Raw genomic sequence first — 21,703 nt, 5'->3', positions numbered from 1 at the left:
TAGCCCCTCAAGAATAAAAAAAACAAATACATTGACCCTCACAAAAAATAAATAAAACACATATGCCCCTTACAGGAAACAATAAAACTCATTAATACATTTTCCCCCAGCACCCAATAAGTTTCCCAGCACCCATTACTAAATTCACACACAGCACCTATTATTACATTTACCTACAGCACCCATTCATTTTCCCAGCACCTATTACTACATTCATTTTTCCAGCACCTATTACTACATTCATTTTCCCAGCACCAGAGGTGTAACCAGAGTTGATGGCGCCCAGGACATATAAGAAAATAGAGCTCCTTGAAAACTGTTCCGTAAAATTCTTTCATATACATTCAAATAAATACATACTGGAAACGAAAAATAGGGAAGCTTAAGGGCAATGCGAAAACATCAATATGACAGAAATGAACACCACATTCATGAATGGAATATTTAAGTGGACAGAGAAGGGGCCACCGGCCACCTAGGCCCCTAGAAACTATAGGGATTTTGATAGTGTGAAATAGATTTTAGATGCCTTTAACATTCCTGTCATCATTCGGCCACTTAAAAATAACTTTCTGCTCTTATTAATCTATCGCCCTCTTCAAAGGGTAAATTGTGCTGCTCTTACCCTGTAAAGAGGGGAGAAGTGGAAGACAAGGGAGGAGGATGTGTGTGGCAGTTGGACAGTGTGTTGTTGGAGCAGATGGGAGAAATAGAAGGGGGACATATGGGATGGGGAGACAATGGGAGACATACATACAAAGGGGGGACACAGAGTAGCTCACATGTATGTTGCTGACCGAAAGACATAAAAATGGTGACAAACATAGGGAGAGTGAAGTTAAATGACAGAGGACGAAACAAACATGGAGGGTGATGTAATAGAAACATAGGATTTGATGGCTGATAAGAACCACTTGGCCCATCTAGTCAGTCTAACAAATGCACTCGTACACACTAGGGTTATCAGAAGCCAGTTAACAAACCAGTATATTTTTGGATTGTGAGGAGAAATCGGAATACCCAGGAGAAACCAATGCAAGCACAGGTAGAATATACCACACCTTTTAGGGGCATGGTGGGAATTGTACCCATAAACTTAGTGCTCCACACATCCCTGGCAGTGCCCATCTCCTACACTTGCAACACATTCCTGATTGTGCTCAACGCCTACACTCCCCTCACTACACTCCTAATGCCCATCTCCTGTATTCCCCTCAAACTCCTGGTAATGCCCATCTCCTACTGTATATCTACCTCACACTCCTGATAGTGTCCATTCCTGAACCCTCACCTCACCCACATACCTAGTAGTACCCATGTACTGCATCCCCCCCTGCACCCTCCTGGTGATGCTTATCTTCTACATCTTCCAATACACACTTCTGGTGGTGCCCATCTTTTACATACCACTCCCCCCATCCCCACACATGTACCTGGTAGTGCCCATAATCTGCATAACCCCCCTACACACACACACACACACTCCTGGTGCTTGTATACTATGTGGGAAGCGCTTGGTGACAAAATTTAATGTTATTGTGCTGCTATGGGGATTTTAATATTGTGTGAATGTAATAATTATGTATATGAAGGTTCAAGACTGATATTATATATATATATATATATATATATATTGTGACACAGTCAGATTAGGAAGTCCCTCTCCTGGGTAGGGGACTCCTTCCTTACACACACACAGCAGCAGGGAAGCAGCACACCAGTCTGGAAGCGAGTACAAGCTGGTCGGCGCCAGTCTTTATTGTGCAAAACAGAAACAACAAAAGAAACCATAAACATAAAACCTAGCCCTGGCCGGGCTCTAACTTTACAGGTGGTTCCCTCACTACCAGAACCTGGCAGGGCCTAATGCCCTCACCAGCAAACAAAGCACAGCACAACACTCACAGTTAGGTTTTTCAGTGTCTCTGAGAAAACTCCCTGTCTGCTCTCCCAGGTGAGACACTCAGCCCTAAACACACTAGGCTTATATTGGCCACTCTCAGGTGGAAAACTAACAAGCCTGTTACCAGGCTGCGAGAACCAAAACCTGGAGTGGCCGTGGGTGGAGCCCTCCCTCTCCTCTCACCCACAACCCCCAGGTCCCAAACCGGCTTTTCAAAAAGCCGAAACTCAAGCCTTCTACACTGCAGACTTTCTCCTGGGGGTTTAAAACACAAAAGACAGGAATCTGGGACAAATGTACCTGCCACAGACCACTTTACCAGTGATCCTATCACAATATATATATATATATATATATATATATATATATATATATAGTGTTACAGTGTATCCGGCCCTCCCAGGTAATTCAAGCAACATGCCACAGTGCCCGCAATAAAAATTATACTTATCGGACAGATGCGGCACTCAGGGACTTGTTCAAAATTCTTTAATCACATCAGCGTTTCAGTGCCACCTAAACATAGGCACTGTCCTCGGGCTAACAAACAACATACTAACATACCTTAAATACATACACCCATGCTCCACGTGAATGCCAGCCAGGGCGGGATCATACACCCGAGAGGGCGGCGCAACTAGATTACATCATCATTGGTGACCATCACCATAGTAACATATGGGCAAGTGAGTATATCAACTACCGGTGCCAGCGGGAGGTCCAGGCAAGTCACTCCACGTCCGAAAATGATCAGGGTAAGATAGGGAGAGTCACCCGCATATATATATACACACACACACCAGTCTTGAACTATCATATACATAATCATTACATTCACATACCATTAAAATCCCCATAGCAGCACAATAATATTCAGACACTCCTGATGGTGGCCATCTTCTGTATGCACCCCCCAAACTTGGTAGTGCCCACATTCTGCACCTCTCCTGGTGTTGCCCGCCATCTTCTGCATATACCCCACACGCACACATGGTAGTGCCCATATTCTGTATAACCCCACTACACACACACTTGCGCTCTCTCTCTCCTGGTGGTGGCCATCTTCTGCATTCATCCCCCTTTACACACACAGACACACAGCTGGTAGTGCCCATACACCCCCCCCCTTACACACACTCTCTGTTCCCTGTTGGTGGCCATCTTCTGAATACACACACACATACCTGGTAGTGCCCATACGCCCCCCCCCGACACATGCACACAGTCTCTCTCCCCTGGTGGTGGCCATCTCCTGCATACACCCCCCCCCCCTTTCCTACATGCACACACACACACCAGTGCCCATACCTCTCTCCCCACCCCACACACACACACCTACACACACTCTCTCTCCCCTGGTGGTGGCCACACACACACCTTGTAGTGCCCATACCATACCTCCCAACATTTGCAGGCTGCAAATAGGGAAACCCGCGCGCCGAAGGCGCGTGTGCTCCTGAAAAGGGCCTACGGCACGCCCAGTTTACATCACTAATGGGCGTGCCCAGCCTCTTCGAGATGCTGGGCTGCCCCTGGGCTTCCCCTCCGTGCTGTGAATAGATGCTGTGCGCATGCGCACGTCATCTATTCACGCTCTGCATACACGCTGCTCTGCATAGCATAGTAGCGGTGTATGCTTCTCCCAACTTCCCCCCTCACCGCGGAACACTGCGGCCCGCGGGTGGGACAGCGGGACAGAGCCAAAAAAATGGGACTGTCCCGCTGAATGCGGGACAGTTGGGAGGTATGCCCATACCACCACACACACACTCTCTCTTCCCTGGTAGTGGCCATCTTCTGCATACACACACACTCTTTCTCTACCCTGGTGGTGGCCATTTTCTGCATACACCCACTCTCTCTCTTTCCCCTTGTGGTGGCCATCTTCGGCATAACACACACACACACCTGGTAGTGCATCCTCCTCCTCCAAACACACCTACCTATACCTACCTGGTGGTGGCCATCTTCTTCTGGGTCTGGATTGGAATGGAATCCATGCATAATCTTCAGAGTTCAGCTCCCACCGAGAGCCCGCCCCGCCTCCAATACTTGTGGCCACGCCCCCTCCCATGCTGACTGCACTGTACTGGCTCCGTGCACAGGGGGAGAGGGCCTGATTTCCTTGTGTGTAATAACTGAAGCCAGGGGTTTGTCAGAGAGAGCAGAGGGCACCTGTCAGTACATAATCATGTGCTTCATAATCATTGTTATACTATGAAGCTCATGGTTGTATATTGCTGGCTGCCCTGCCCCCTCTGTCTGACAAATCCCTAGTTTCAGTTACAAATAATGACATCTGATCTTAGTGCAGCAGTGTGACGGAACGTGGTGCGGTATCATTGTTGCTAGGGTGCACTGCTCATAAATATTAATAGGAAGGCACCTGTCTGCCCCCAATGCTCCTCCTCCCGGCTAAGCTACTGACCTGTCGTGCTCCTCCCTGCTGCTCCTGCTCTGTCTGTGATGCTGCTGCTGCTACTACTACTACCAGGACGGAGCCTCGGCAGCAGTAAAATTCAAAGTCCGCCTAGCCCCGCCCCCGCGCCAGTGTGACTGTAGGTACTGGCAAATTTATAGAGCTGCCTGGCTGACAGACAGTGTCACCAGCCGGCAGAGGAGTGGATGGGACCGGCCCAGTGGGAACCTTCCCGGTGGCCCAATCCGCCCCTGGTTGTGGGGGCGTTGCCTCTCAGGAAGGAGGCAATGCTTTGTGGCTCAAACCCCCGTGCCTATTACTTGGGGGGGGGTACAGGAGGTCCCTGTGTGGAGTGCCAGCCGGGTCCCTCAGTGTAAGGGGCCGAGTGCTGCAATTAATGCTACTCCTCACACCACTTCCTGTAACCATACCTCACCACAGAAATACTCCTCGCAACACTCCCTGTAACCATTCCTCACCACAGAAATACTGATCACACCACTTTCTGTAACCATACCTCACCACATACTGTAAATACTTCTCACACCACTCCCAGTAACCATACCTCATAACAGAAATACTCAGGGCCGGTGCAAGGTTTCTTGGCACCCTAGGCATTTCTTCAACCTTGTGCCCTCCCCCCCCCTCCATCGGATAGCTACACAAGCCCTTATACAGTGCCCCCAGTAGTGCCCCCTATACAGTGCCCCTAGAAGTCGTCCCCTGTGCAGTGCCCCTGGTAGTGATCCCCTATGGTTCCAACTTAACGATACATCCATAAGCTGTGATAAGTTTTATATATTTTTTGCTCAATAAATATTTTATACTTCACGACGTCATATTTTCACTATTGAAAGAGGAGGAGAAAAGGATTAACTGGAAAGAGAAACCATTATATGCTTTTCCCAGCACCAGTAGAGAGTGAGTGGGGTACGCTCCTTTCCTTCATTTATTTTCCCTTAGAGGTGTTGTGTCTACCTTCACACTGTTCACTGGTGAAAACAAGAAAGATACTTTTACACGTGGGGTGTATAACCACTAGCATGTGAGTGGGGTACGCCATCTTTTCTACGGTTCATGGTTCTATCTTGCTCTTGAACTTCATGGTTCAATGAACCCATTTATGTGATCATGTTTTCCATTGTTATGTTTTCTTTCACATATCGTGGTATAATATGTGAATAACGACGGATGGACCTTAGCCACTATAAGAAAGATACATTACTTCTCCATTTTCCGACATTGAAGGATTAAGTATTTTCCAATATTTCCTTTTTTTGTTAATTTTTCCTAATTATGATTGTATATAGGATAACCATTTAGTACCAGAGCCACCTCATATTCAGAGTTCATTTACCCTCACCGCAGAAATACTCCTCACACCACTCCCTGTAACCATACCTCACCACAGAAATACTCCTCACACCACTTCCTGTAACCATACCTCACCACAGAAATACTCCTCACACCACTTCCTGTAACCATACCTCACCACAGAAATACTCCTCACACCACTTCCTGTAACCATACCTCACCACAGAAATACTCCTCACACCACTTCCTGTAACCATACCTCACCACAGAAATACTCCTCACACCACTCCCTGTAACCATACCTCACCACAGAAATACTCTTCACACCACTTCCTGTAACCATACCTCACCACAGAAATACTCCTCACACCACTTCCTGTAACCATACCTCACCACAGAAATACTCCTTACACCACTTCCTGTAACCATACCTCACCACAGAAATACTCCTCACACCACTTCCTGTAACCATACCTCACCACAGAAATACTCCTCACACCACTTCCTGTAACCATACCTCACCACAGAAATACTCCTTACACCACTTCCTGTAACCATACCTCACCACAGAATTACTCCTCACACCACTTCCTGTAACCATACCTCACCACAGAAATACTCCTCACACCACTTCCTGTAACCATACCTCACCACAGAAATACTCCTCACACCACTTCCTGTAACCATACCTCACCACAGAAATACTCCTCACACCACTTCCTGTAACCATACCTCACCACAGAAATACTCCTCACACCACTTCCTGTAACCATACCTCACCACAGAAATACTCCTCACACCACTCCCTGTAACCATACCTCACCACAGAAATACTCCTTACACCACTTCCTGTAACCATACCTCACCACAGAATTACTCCTCACACCGCTTCCTGTAACCATACCTCACCACAGAAATACTTTTCACTCATATCACTCTCTCGTATCATACCTTACCCACTATAATTCTCCTTACTTACCATCACTCCATGACCATATACAGTACCCTTTGAAATATACCTCCCCTACCACCCCATCTTAATGCCGTGAGTTTTCCACTGTAATTTCTGTTACTCACTATCATTCTTGATACAATGGGGTATATTTACGAAATGGTGGCTTTTGCATCTCGGTGGGTTTGAGCTGAAAATTTAAAGCAGCACTAATATTAACTGCAAAGCTTGCCATGTTTTGCATTTAATATTAATGCTTCTTTAAATTTTGATCTCTATCATGCCAAAATACATTAGCACTTCATAAATATGGGTTGGGTATGGGAGACCGGAAGCTGGGATGCTGGCCGTCAAAACAATTGATAGTGGCATCCCGGTGCTCAGAATACCGTCAAGGGCTAGGTAAGTATCCTAACCCTCCCCCCTTCACCCCTAACCCTCATTTCCTGCATCATAACCCTAATCCTCCCTACCATGCACCCTAACCCTCCCAGTTAGTGCCTAAACCAAACCCTCCCGCCCTAGTGCCTAACTCTAACCCCCCATGGTGATGCGTAACCCTAACCCCCCCTGTCCGCAGCCTAACCCTAGCTCCCGGCTAATAACTAACCCGGCCCACTATAGTTAGGTTCAGAATGCCGGCGTCAGATTATAAACTGATGTCAAGATTCCGGCAGTGGTGTTCTGGCCGCGTGCCGGGTTTTTGACTGCTGGCATCCTGTGCGGAGGTAAATTGACTACATCCCTATAAATATATCCCTCTCCCACCCTGGACACAAGTACACTATAAAAATGGCTCAGGAAATTATATATTATAAAGGCACAGTCGTGCCCTTATAGTAAGGCTGCATCTAAAAACTACAATTCTCCCATAAAGAGTTCCGGAGGGCGGTCATGGTGTTTAAGGGGCTACACCTCAAAAACTATTGGAGGTACCAAGCTGAAATTTGGCATGGACGGGTAGAACTGTTGTCGGTGCTGCTTGCCAAATTTCAGGGCATAAACCTAAAAAATTAGGATTTGGGAAAATATTTTTTTTTGTCTATGGAATATATATATATATATATATATATATATAAAATTGTGACACAGTCGGGATAGGGGCCCTCTCCTGAGGTAGATCGACTCCCTCTTTACACACACAGCAGCCGAGGAAACAGGACACAAGTCTGGGGTTCTTGTACAAACTGGCCGGCGCCAGTCTTTATTGTACCAAATGCATAAACCAAATAAAACAGTAAACAAAACCCTAGCCCGGCTGGGCACTAACTAAACAGTGTGTACCCTCACTACCAGAATGGTAGGGCCTACTGCCCTCACCATCAATAACAGCATGTGCACAGTACTTACAGGGTAATCATACAGTGTCTCTGGACATGCTAGCCTGCATGCCTACTTCCCCAGGTGTGAGACACTCAGCCACAAACAAACCATGCTTATCTTCGCCATCTCCAGCTGCAAGCCCTAATGAGCCTGTTACCAGGCTGAACGGCCCAAAATCTGGAGTGGCCTGTGGATGGAGCCCTCCCTCTCCTCACACCCACACCCCTAGGACCCAAACCGGCTTTTCCAAAAGCCAATACTCTGGTCTGTTTACAACACAAACTTCTCCTGGGGTTTTTTAGAACACATAGGCCAAAACCTAGGACAAATGTACCTGCCATTGACCACTTTACCAGTGCTTCTATCACAATATATATATATATATATATATATATATATTCATTATATAAAGAACTAATTTGTTATTTATCTTTCTATAAGTCACAGTATTTTGCTTTTAAATATTTTTTTTAATGTTTTAAGCAGTTGCTTTTATTGTGATGTTTTATTGACCTGCTATGAATTGTAATTTGGAGAGCAGCATAAAATAGTTTTTACTATGTATCACCATTCTGGATATTATGTTGTATTGATGAATGCATTTGATTGGCTGCTCACTCCTATTTTAATGAATCTGGTTTCAGTGTTTCTTTAAATCAGGTTTTCTTATGGACATTGGGCCTGATTCAGAGATTTACGCAATGCGATTTTTACGCAGATCGAGTGATTGTTTGCCATTATGCATGCGTGTCAGTTGCACTGCATTATGATGTGCAATATCATTCATACTGTCTGTGAATGGGCCGGGCCGGATGACAGGGATAAGGGAGCTGGGGGTACGGGAATAGGTGGGCAGCTGTGCCAGTCGCCAGTTAGTTAATAGACTACAATTAGGCACCGCAGACCCATTTTTACCCCTCTGAACTTTGGGGCCCTCTGAGCCTCGGGGCCAAGGATGGGTGTACCCCCCTGTCGCCGGGACTGAGTACAGTCACACACAAAAGCACTGGACAGATCTGACTGATATGTGCACTGCTCAGAGGAGTCTATTGAGAAGGAGCAAATATGACTTAACTCCCACACAACACAATCAGTATCACCACCAGATCAAAATAGACAGGCAAACACGATCCTTAGTAAATCCATGATTTTGGTTGCAAAAAACACGCGAATCCCAGCGATGTCTACCGTGTTTATTCTCAGTCAAACACGATTCTTAATGAATTTATCCCTAGAAGTTTATTGGAAAAAAAGGGTCACAAAAGCAAAATCTGTCACTGCCATTGCTGTGGAGGTGCTTTTAAAGATTTTTTGGATCAAACTGTTTAATGAAAATAATTAAATTAAATGAATGGACTCAATATGCAAGCATGAAGTCAAACCAAAATGTGAAGAGGAGTATAAACTAATGCTCTGTTCAAACCAGTTTAAAATGAAAATACATTTTTATTAAAAAAAAAAAACAACAAAAAAGAAAATTCAAACAAATAAGAGAGAACCAATATATGATTTTGGTGCTTATGAGTAAAGTAGGCCTATATGCTATCACGCAGAGCTGGATGCGTCTTATGTTCAGGGTAAACTCTCCATAGTAATAAAAATGTAACTTTTTGTGGGATTAATTGTACTCTTGCGATACAGATGCAAATTCCATCCAACTCAGCATGAACTCCCATGTTCCACGTATCAAACAGTAAATGCCATAATGTACCACAGTAAAAAAGTAACATATTTTATATTTGGATCTTATAAGTGTAAATGGTTGAACTGGCATGGGGTTTCAGCAATTTTCCCATGAAATACACATATTTTGTGGATACCACTGAAACACCTTTGCTTGGGTACTAAACCGCAGTTTCCTAAATCCTAAAAATGAATTATGCTCTATTGTAAGTACTACCAAGTAATGTTATTATAATTTTATAGTGAATATCAAATGCATTATTGGAGTATTGAAAAATAAGAGACACATGCTTAAATATATTACTTTAAAACTGGAATACTGTATGTCTGTAACAGATTTAATCAGATATCTAACCAAACTTTAGAGAAATATAGTGTAGGTTCCTGAGTGGTTTGTGTCTTATATTAACAATAAATTTCTCAATCAAAAGTGAGACTGAGTAGTAACAGTTACATACAGTCAGGTGCATAAATATTGGGACATTGACAGAATTCTCATATTTTGGCCTCTATTCACCACCACAAATGGCTTTGAAATGAAACAAACAAGATGTGCTTTAACTGCAGACTTTCAGATTTAATTTGAGGGTAATTACATCCAAATCAGGTGAACGGTGTAGGAATTACAAAAGTAATGGGACAAACGAAACAATCCTAAATCTAACTTTCACTTTTTAATACTTTGTTGCAAATCCTTTGCAGGCAATTACAGCCTGAAGTCTGGAACGCATAGACATCACCAGACGCTGGGTTTCATCCCTGGTGATGCTCTGCGAGGCCTCTACTGCAAATGTCTTCAGTTCCTACTTGTTCTTGGGGCATTTTCCCTTCAGTTTTGTCTTCATCAAGTGAAATGCATGCTCAATCGGATTCAGGTCAGGGGATTGACTTGGCCATTGCGTAACATTCCACTTTTTTGCCTTAAAAAACTCTTTGGTTGCTTTTGCAGTATGCTTTGGGTCATTGTCCATCTGCACTGTGAAGCGTCGTCCAATGAGTTCTGAAGCATTTGACTGAATATGAGCATATAATATTGCCCGAAACACTTCAGAATTAATTCTGCTGCTTTTGTTAGCAGTCACATCATCAATAAATACAAGGGAACCAGTTCCATTGGCAGCCATACATGCCCACGCCATGACACTACCACCGCCATGCTTCACTGATGAGGTGGTATGTTTTGGATCATGAGCAGTTCCTTTCTTCTCCATACTCTTCTCTTCCCATCACTCTGGTACAAGTTGATCTTTGTCTCATCTGTCCATAGGATGTTGTTCCAGAACTGTAATGGATTTTTTAGATGTTGTTTGGCAAACTCTAATCTGGTCTTCCTGTTTTTGTGGCTCACCAATGGTTTACATCTTGTGGTGAACCCTCTATATTCACTCTTGTGAAGTCTTCTCTTGATTGTTGACTTTGACACATATACACCTACCTCCTGGAGAGTGTTCTTGATTTGGCCAACTGTTGTGAAGGGGTTTTTCTTCACCAGGGAAATAATTTTTCTGTCATCCACCACAGTTGTTTTCCGTGGTCTCTCGGGTCTTTTGGTGTTGCTGAGCTCTCCGGTGCATTCTTTCTTTTTAAGAATGTTCCAAACAGTTGATTTGGCCACACCTAATGTTTTTGCTATCTCTCTGATGGGTTTGTTTTGATTTTTTAGCCTAATGATGGCTTGCTTCACTGATAGTGACAGCTCTTTGGATCTCATATTGAGAGTCGACAGCAACTGATTCCAAATGCAAATGTCACACTTAGAATCAACTCCAGACCTTTTACCTGCTTAATTGATAATGAAATAACGAGGGAGTAGCCCACACCTGTCCATGAAATAGCTTTTGAGTTGATAGTCCCATTACTTTTGGCCCCTTAACAAGTGGGAGGCACATATAGAAACTGTTGTAATTCCTACACCGTTCACCTGATTTGGATGTAATTACCCTCAAAATAAATCTGAAAGTCTGCAGTTAAAGCACATCTTGTTTGTTTCATTTCAAAGCCATTGTGGTGGTAAATAGAGGTCAAAATATGAAAATTCTGTCAATGTCCCAATATTTATGCACCTGACTGTATCTGTAATTAGTATTTATATTATTTCAGCACTAGTTGGTAGAAGTGGAAATATACTTAAACCTTGAACTTCTCATTCCTGCCATCCCCCGGGGCAAATGCAGGATTTTTTAAGAGGGGTTTCCAAATTATTGAGTTTGGATCTAACGTGGCCTGTCCATGGAGACGGTATAATTAGCACTTAATGAGCTATAGTCAGCCTCATACATAGTGAAGTGTATATAATACATCAGATATATACAGGGCCAGTGATCACAGTAAGGCATTAGATGCTGCAGTAAGGATAGCCCATCTGAGCTGAATGTTTTTTTTCTCAGGATGTGAGCTTCATTCCACAGTCCAAGTCCCCCAGCCTCTGACAAGTATTGGAGCTAGTCTGGGAGTTTAGGGGAGCAGCAAACAAAACCTAGCAACAGCCCTGGACATATAGGAGTACATTGGTCTCCTTAGTCACTGGATAGTGTGTACAATACAGTATTAATAATTAACACTATAAATAGTCTGTAGGTTCTAGGGAAGAGAGTCTAAAAAATTTACTTTCTATATCAAACCTATAGCACTAGAAATATCATTGCTACTGTGGTCATGATTTGAGACACTGGCCGTGTGGTTAAGGTAGAATTTCCAGTTAACTGGAAGCCCCCACTGCATTTGCCTATGAACCCAACTATAAATGTCTTCTCACAGAAGGTCAGTATCTATCTGTAACCTTTCTCCAAATAGTTGTATCAAGTGCTTAGTATCAGCTTTGATGCATTAGTCAAATTTCAAATAACAAGACTTATGCTCCTTAATATACCATTCTTCATCATGCAACTATGAAATGATTAAACAAGTAGCAAAATTGTTCAATACATTCCTGCACAGTATTTTTTGCCTTAAATTTGCAATAAATAGTATATTACATGGATAATAAACTTTGACATTTTCAATGATTATCAAATATTGTTTATAATGTCACTGTAAGTCAGTTATTTGAAAACTACATAAAAGCTCATTGTTTGAGGAGTGTTTTAATAATACAAAGTTAGAACTTTTCAAACTATCCGTTATGCTTTCAGCAAGACAGTCACCATGCATTGTATGCGAAAGTCAAAGAGAAACAACATTGGTACATTAAACTGATTCTAAATAAATAAGAAAACTGAAGTTATTTTTTTTCAGCGTGGTATCATTTTACTTACCAGAGACTGACCTGGAGGCATCATTAGTTTGGACTATAAATTAAACAGGCGGCCAGTTATTCCCTTCATATTAGTTCGCTTGGGCTGACTGGCTAGAACAATTATTTCACTATCGGAAGGTGACCGCACACACAAGAGGATAGTGATCATCTTCTGACCATGGTTTACCATGACAGAATTGACATTGATATATCTGGTCAATATTGCTGCATTTATTGCACAATGTATGGGCTATCTTAAGTATTTCAGCAACAAATTACTTGCATGGCAAATTGAAAATTCATGCTAAATCATAATAAGGCACATTGGCCTCCGTTGATTCCATTGATTATTATGTATGATAAAATATAATTAATGGTGGACTATTATTTTGCAGTATCTTTGCAGGATTCCTTGAAAAAACAATTGAGATGGGTATACTATATAATTCCTCAATAAAGCACAAGATACAGTTTGTGAGTGTTCTGTGTCAATCAAACATGGTTATCATTCGCATACTTTCCTTTGTTGTTCATATTTTCTAGATCTGTCCAAATATATTGACCTACAATTAGTCTCTCTCTATTTAATACAGTCACTGTTCAGAACTAAGTCAAATATCGGTAAACCATTTTGGCTATATCATTAAGTGCTATGCTTCTATAGACTTGGAAGGAGGTTGTCTTTGTCCTTTAAATCCTTACTTGCTCTTCATTATCCGATTCATATGTTGTACTAGGTGTTGGTAGCTCATCTATAATCCTGAGAGCACATTCTCTTGTCTGACCAAAACACGAAGCTATTACATCTACTGCTAGGCTGGTGGTTGCTTTCACTTCATTAGAGGTAGCTCCAAGAATTGGGTTAACTTCTACCAAATCGATAGCTGACAACATTCCTGAAAGAGAAATATTCTCATACAGTAATAATGCACAGACAGCAAGACATATCATGTATATAATAAATATATAGCTTTACAATTGAAATCACAGTGGCTTGTAAGATAAACATTCATAGCAGAAGTGTCTGAGAATATGTTTTCAAACATGGAAATGTAAAACATATTTGCTATTCTAATCATTTTTTTATCCTAAGTACAGAAATTTGGAGAAACAATTTGGTATGCTAAATGATAGACTGCACCTGGTTTGCTATTTTGAATGCAAAACAGGGGCGGATTATAGGGAGGGAGGAGCTGGTTTTGCGCTCCCACATAGCACAGTGTAAGTCACAAACGCGCATTTATTTTTATTTTTCAAATACGCCGTTAAAAGTCTGTATTAGTATACATTAGAGCACCATCCCTATTTTAAATGCAAATTGATTGGAAATGTAAACATTATTACCATTTATAACTACATTTTTACATAGCTTAGTATAGTGGTTTGGGGCACGTGGTGTCAATTTTATTGGCAGCATAGTGGCGTGGCGCTGGAAGGGGTGTGTCAATTTTATTGTTGGGGCCTCCACAAACCTTAATCCGGCCCTAATGCAAAAACATATCTGCTTAGAAAATCTGGTATATGTTGCTCTGTGCGTGCTACATTTTTGTGGGGAAACCACATACAAAATTGCCTGTATCATTAAGTTTCCCTGTTAACACCAATAGGAAGAAGAATAAGTCGAGACCCGGGTCGAGCCACAAGCCTCGGCGAAAACCTGGGTTAACAGTGTATGTGTGAAAGGGGAAAAGAACTGAAATCATGAGAGTATTAATCTGCCTAATTAATATTTTATTAGGAATATAAATAAGGACAAGAACTCAGAAATAACCAGAATAACCGGACTCTTATATACTTCTATTCCCTGATGGCAATAGTGGACAAATATCTGTTTAAGGAGCATTAACTATCTGTTGTAGATAAGTGTGCTTAATACTAATAATATATTTTTAAAAAGTTTATTACATGTGCAGTCAGGTGCATAAATATTGGGACATTGACAGAATTTTAATATTTTGGCATCTATCCACAACCACAATGGCTTTGAAATGAAACAAACAAGATGTGATTTAACTGCAGACTTTCAGATTTCATTTGAGGGTAATTACATCCAAATCAGGTGAACGGTGTAGGAATTACAACGGTATCTATATATGCCTCCCACTTTTTAACGGGCCAAAAGTAATGGGACTGTCAACTCAAAAGCTATTTCATGGACAGGTGTGGGCTATTCCCTCATTATTTCATTATCAATTAAGCAGGTACAAGGTCTGGAGTTGATTCTAGGTGTGACATTTGCATTTGGAATCAGTTGCTGTCGACTCTCAATATGAGATCCAAAGAGCTGTCACTATCAGTGAAGCAAGCCATCATTAGGCTGAAAAATCAAAACAAACCCATCAGAGAGATAGCAAAAACATTAGGTGTGGCCAAATCAACCGTTTGGAACATTCTTAAAAAGAAAGAACGCACTGGAGAGCTCAACAACACCAAAAGACCCGAGAGACCACGGAAAACAACTGTGGTGGATGACAGAAGAATTATTTCCCTGGTGAAGAAAAACCTCTTCACAACAGCTGGCCAAATCAAGAACACTCTCCCGGAGGTAGGTGTATATGTGTCAAAGTCAACAATTAAGAGAAGACTTAATATAGAGGGTTCACCACAAGATGTAAACCATTGGTGAGCCACAAAAACAGGAAGACCAGATTAGAGTTTGCCAAACAACATCTAAAAAAGACATTACAGTTGTGGAACAACATCCTATGGACAGATGAGACAAAGATCAACTTGTACCAGAGTGATGGGAAGAATAGAGTATGGAGAAGGAAAGGAACTGCTCATGACCCAAAACATATCACCTCATCAGTGAAGTGTGGTGGTAGTGTCATGGCGTGGGCATGTATGGCTGCCAATGGAACTGGTTCCCTTGTATTTATTGATGATGTGACTGCTGACAAAAGCAGCAGAATGAATTCTGAAGTGTTTCGGGCAATATTATATGCTCATATTCAGTCAAATGCTTCAGAACTCATTGGACGGCGCTTCACAGTGCAGATGGACAATGACCCAAAGCATACTCCAAAAGCAACCAAAGAGTTTTTTAAGGCTAAAAAGTGGAATGTTATGCAATGGCCAAGTCAATCCCCTGACCTGAATCCGATTGAGCATGCATTTCACTTGATGAAGACAAAACTGAAGGGAAAATGCCCCAAGAACAAGAAGGAACTGAAGATATTTGCAGTAGAGGCCTGGCAGAGCATCACCATGGATGAAACCCAGCATCTGGTGATGTCTATGCATTCCAGACTTCAAGCTGTAATTACCTGCAATGGATTTGCAACAAAGTATTAAAAAGTGAAAGTTAGATTTAGGATTGTTTAGTTTGACCCATTACTTTTGGCCCCTTAAAAAGTGGGAGGCACATATAGAAACCGTTGTAATTACTACGCCGTTCACCTGATTTGGATGTAATTACCCTCAAATTATATCTGAAAGTCTGCAGTTAAAACACATCTTGTTTGTTTAATTTCAAAGCCATTGTGGTGGTGAATAGAGGCCAAAATATGAGAATTCTATCAATGTCCCAATATTTATGAACCTGACTGTATGTATAATATTAACAGGAAGAACACACATACCCAATGAGCTGCAATTAATTAAATGACAATAGAAATATATTAGAACCTAGAATATATGCTGGTCATAAAGACATAATAGGTGGGAGTTGCAGGTTTCACTAATTTTAAACCACATCATTTTTCATTTTTGACACTTCCTTATTATTTTTTTATTATATTTTTACATAAAATTATAAAAATGTAAAAAAATTCACCTAAATTGGATACCCTGTAGACTATCTTCTATCTATCTTTTTAAATATTAATAAAGACTATAAATTTTAAATAAAGATATACTTTAAATAAATAAATTATTTGTCTAGTGAACCACTACTTTAAGTTCAATTGCCTTCTTCTATTCCTTTTACAGGGGTGTATCTATAATAGGTGCAGGGTGTGCGGGAAACACGGGCCCCGAACCGCACACCCTACACCCATAATAATACTTACATCTCCGGAGTCCCATTTCGTCGTGGGCGTCCGGCGCTGTAAAGCGACTGGAAAATGGCCGCAGTGGCCATTTTCCCATCATTTGCGCATGCGCAGTACAGGGAATTTTACCAGTTACCTGTACATACACTATAGACTTTCATCCCAGTACCAGGGATGAAACAGAATCAAGTCATGAACAAAGGTCAGGAAGGAGCAGTAAGTATCACTAGTAACGCTGGAGTGTACTCTGGCACTGGATTGTGCTCAGGAACCCCCTTATATAACCTGCTTACTCAAAATTTGCACCAAATGTTATATCACATTAAAGTTTATGCAGGATGTCGCATGTTTTCTGTAATCCATGTTGGTTTGTCTGTTTTGTTTCTTGTGTCATCATTAAATATGCTGTCTATATGCTCTGAACTTACAGGCTTATTCAGCATTGCAGAGTAGCGTCGGGCACAGGAACAGCCGACATTCCTGAAAACGGGGGCGGGTCGGCAAGACCAGGGGATGCGTCCATGGATGCAGTTTCCTGGCCTCGCAAACTGGCCGGCCTGCAAAAGCTAAGGCTTACTCAGCTGGCCGGTGCCATCCACCATAGCGACCGATGGGTGAAATGGTTATCCCAGCCTGCGATCTCGGTCGCAGTGCTGGGAACACAAATGCAGCAGGGGGTGTCTGACACTTACTGCATTTGCATATTTGTAAGAACGGAATTGTGTGCCTACGTGCAACTTTGCAATTCCTTCCACTACTGAATCACCCCCTTAGTAATTACCTATAATCATTTGCATTTCCCCTATAACAAGCTTTCATTAGCATTACTCGTGTACCTTGCTTTACTGTCACACAAAGTATATTTAATCACTGTGATTTTTTGTGATAATATATTTATATTTACAGCTAATCATAATTACAAATCAGAAGTACACACCACACAGTCATAAGAGAACTGAAATATATGACACCATCTTTTAGTACATGAGCACCTTTATACTGTATTATTACTACATTATAGTACATCGCTATTTTACATTAAATTGTTCTCTGTTGGAACACCCATTAGATTTACATAACACATTGGACACTGGCAGGATCACTGGCAGGTGCAACATTACACCAGACATCATATCCACACTCTTTAAATGTAATTTGATTAGCAGATGAGTACTTGTTTTTTCCCATTTAGTACTTTCTACAAACATGTCTGTCTGAGGAAAATCATTTATGGCAATGGTTTTGCTTTGGTTTCTAAAATCGCTGCTTAGTAAATACAGTATGTGGATTCTATACTTCAACTATTAAATAACAAACAAAATTGATGGTGAACCAATGGTCAGCTTTATTCTAAAGTCTGGCTTTCTGGCGGGTTCCATCGAAAATACAAACACACCAAGAGTCAATTGAGGTTGAAGACTGGTTGCATATAGTGAGCACCCCTCAATTTGCCCAGGTAATATATCTCTGAATCTGCCTTAAGGAAAATATGCTGAGTATCGTTACGAGTCAACACAGTGAGCAACATGGTTACCATTGTCAGAGGCAATTTTATGCAGGAATCCAAACAAGACCCAGGTTCCTTATGGATGCGGTTATGTTGATGTGCCCAATGATCTTAAAGCTAGCAAAACCTCTTATGGGGATTTAATGTTGTAATATTTTATCTATGTGAATTACTTACAATTACTCCATTTATAGAGGATACTCCGCAAGATTTGTTTTCATATTTGTAATGCATCTTAGTCATAATATAATGCAAATAAGATGCACTATGAGACTGCACTGAATTAATATACGACACTTGTATAAATGGAACTTGGCGTGGAAAAAACCGTTGCTGCTGCATCATAGCACTTCGTATATATAGATTCAGACTCAATTGCATATCACATTAATCAGTGCAGTCTTGATAAGCGGTTTTGTTGCATCCCATTGTGACTAATGCACTAGAAGAGTTGAACGGGACCTGGCACAAGAGAGGCTGTTTGGCACGGCTGCAGCAATAGTGTATGAGGACCCATCTTCTGTATGTGAGCATTATTTATAGTTACATGTATTCCTAAGAAAAGGATATTTCATCATGAATCAAAAGAAAATATTAAAATTAGGACTAGAATAGAAAGTTGAAGTAATAGAAAATTTTGTTTAATATATCTCTGGACTGCTATGGGGCCCAGAGCTTTGGGGAGCCCATCTTCCTTGTCAAAGTTACATGTGTTATATACATTTTTCACCATTGGGTGGTACAGAGGGGCCCTTACAAACTTTTGCTATAGGGTCTTCAAATACCTACTTACGCCCCTGTCTCTGGAGATGCATTAGCAAAAATATTCTCTGAAAATACAGTTATGTAATCAAAAAGCATTTATTATGTGGTTTTCGTCATTCCTAATTACTAACAATTATTGTTAAATATCAATGAGTGCTGACGCTAACACCCAATGATATATGATACAAAAGATAGCTTACCATCTTATCTGTCTTTTGTTTCTATAGATCAGAACTTATTGTAATGAGATGAACCATGTCAATTGAATATTAACATGGTTGTTACAAATTGTTACACTGGCCAAATATCCCATTGACCCGGAAATCCAACCTGGGTCAACCCGAGCAGGTTTGGAATCGGGTTACAGGGTAGTGTAAACGGATCACTCGGGTCAACTGACCCAGGTCCCGTTTACTGCACAGGAACAGTTGGATCACTGGTGCTTGAAGATGATGGGGCCGCAGTGTGAACAGTATCTGTCCCGTGTCTGTCCTGGATTGGAAATGTGTTCCAAATCCCTGGTCAGACCCAGGATTTTGGTGTAAAAGGAGTATTACTGGTAAAACCACACATACAGATAAATTAACTGGACTATGTTGATAATGTTATTAGTTATTGGGCTTATTCATTTTCAAGTACCAATACCAAGATGGAATTTTCATTCACTAGTTCATATGACCTGCAGAACATGTCAATAAATCAACTTTATCTAAAATTTGCTGTTTCTGTTCTTATGTATTATAAAAATATATAAATGAATGATCCTCACCTGTGTTATGTATTTCCTCTGTAATATACATTCCTTCCCTGTAGGTTAACCCTCCAATGACTGGAGTTCCTGTAGCTGGTGCCAACGTTGGATCAAAAGCATCAATGTCAAAGCTTAGATGAATGGCTCTCTGCCTCCTATTATGAATGTAAGAAGAATTCATCAAATTAATTATGTTAATTCACTGTTGCTGTATATTACTCTAGAATGTGGTTCTCAAACCTTGTTGGGAGTTTAATGCTGTTAAAGCACCTTTATAAATATGAAAAGAGGATGTGAAGAACTAGTTAAAGCTACAGTGATAACTGATTTAGCAGACATAGGCTCCAATTTATCAATGAAGGTAAACACCAGCGCAATTTTTCATTTAGTATCACTGTGATACAAACGAAAAATCCACTGATATTTACCAATATTTTCCCCTCCGGTGAGGTCCTCCGCAACAGGAGTCTTGTGAAATGCGCATTGCGTAATGGTCCGTCTGCACTTGTGTATGACACGGGGACCCGGTAGTGACTGGAAGGCAGCGCTGGGTCTCTGTTGCTGGCAAAATCTAAATTTACTCTAAAAGGTATTAAACCTGCACATTTTTATTGTATTAAGTAACTCTAGATCTGATGAGAAACTGAAGAAACAACTTTTTTTTTACTAGTCTTTTTAAGTTCCCAAATCTCACCACTGATGTTTGGGAGAACATCATTTTGAGCTTTAACTAATTTCAGGAAATCCTGCAGCCTGGACTTAAGTGGCCAGTGACAGTATGCAGACAAACCGTCAACATTCAGAACATCGACATGGACAAAACGTTGACGTTTAACATGTCGACATTCACAGTGCAGACACTTATACAATGTTGACATTGTCAGAATTTCAACATTGCAAATGTAGACAACCATAATGTCGACAGACGATTTTAGGGTTAGGGTTACATTTAAACTGTGTCAGTGTCAACATTGTGAATGTCAACATTAAGACCATGTCGACATTCTGCATGTTGATATGCTGAATGTCAACTATCATACTACACCCCCAGTGACTATGTAAAACATTTTCTTGTTATGTTTCTGGCACTTTGGAAGCGAGCAGCCTGCACAAGGTACTGTATATTCATGGTTGATAAGGGAGTTAAGGCCCAAGGAGACGTCTAGTAATAAGGATATTGTAAGTATTATTGTTGAAAATGAGTTGCACCCGTTGGGGGTCATGCAGAGTTGGATGGAATTTGTGTCTAAATCGCAAGTACAAAACGTACAGAGAAAAGGAGTATTTTGCTTAGCTTGCAGAGCTGGCTATATTCAGTAGCAAGATGCTTCCAGCTGCTCAAGGGCAAAACACGCGCTGGCTTTACTCCAGAAGAGTATATGTGCCTGTCTTACGCCAAGAGACGTGACCAGAGGCGGATTTAGGTGTCACAAATCGGGTACTTAGACTCTCTTACCCTACTCGGCGCTGTCGATGCACTCCCTGGCGCATGTCTGCTGGCCAATCATGTCAGGATTCACCTGCAGCAAGCGAGCCAGCCGCCATATTGTCTAAAGTCAGCTGAGTTGTTTCAGCCATCCACAGCATCTCTGTGCTTCACATGACTCTCACATCCAATCCTGTGCTGGAGCCACCAGTCCTTTCCCAGTACATCAAGGAATCCTGTTCTCCTGTGACAGAAGTGGTTCCCAAATCCTGAGTTCCAGCATCTGTATTACTCTCTCCGCTATTTCACCTGAGTGCTTTCCTTCCAGTGGATTCAGCCTCTCAACTGCGCTTACCATTCTGCAACTAAGTTACCATCTGCTCATCTGTTGTGATCAATGCTACCTTACACCAGTGTACTGTCTGTCTCCAGC

At 41.6% G+C, this 21,703-nt stretch overlaps 1 protein-coding gene across 1 annotated transcript in view; it reads right to left on the bottom strand.

The window, feature by feature from the left end:
• Positions 1-11,628: 11,628 nt before the first annotated feature.
• LOC148443414 (arginase, non-hepatic 1-like) overlaps positions 11,629-21,703 on the bottom strand; it is a gene marked incomplete at its 5' end in the record, with an annotated part of 92,691 nt that continues 82,616 nt past the window's right edge. Inside the window, 2 exons of the mRNA XM_088462850.1 lie at positions 11,629-13,725; positions 19,863-19,999. Of these exons, the coding sequence (XP_088318976.1) occupies positions 13,520-13,725; positions 19,863-19,999 (343 nt within the window). The remainder of the gene's footprint in view (positions 13,726-19,862; positions 20,000-21,703) is intronic.

The sequence above is a fragment of the Taudactylus pleione genome, unplaced genomic scaffold, assembly GCF_031769625.1.
Source record: "Taudactylus pleione unplaced genomic scaffold, aTauple2 ptg001274l, whole genome shotgun sequence".
Classification (NCBI taxonomy): domain Eukaryota; kingdom Metazoa; phylum Chordata; class Amphibia; order Anura; family Myobatrachidae; genus Taudactylus; species Taudactylus pleione.
This window is presented reverse-complemented; position numbering and strand designations above follow the sequence as displayed.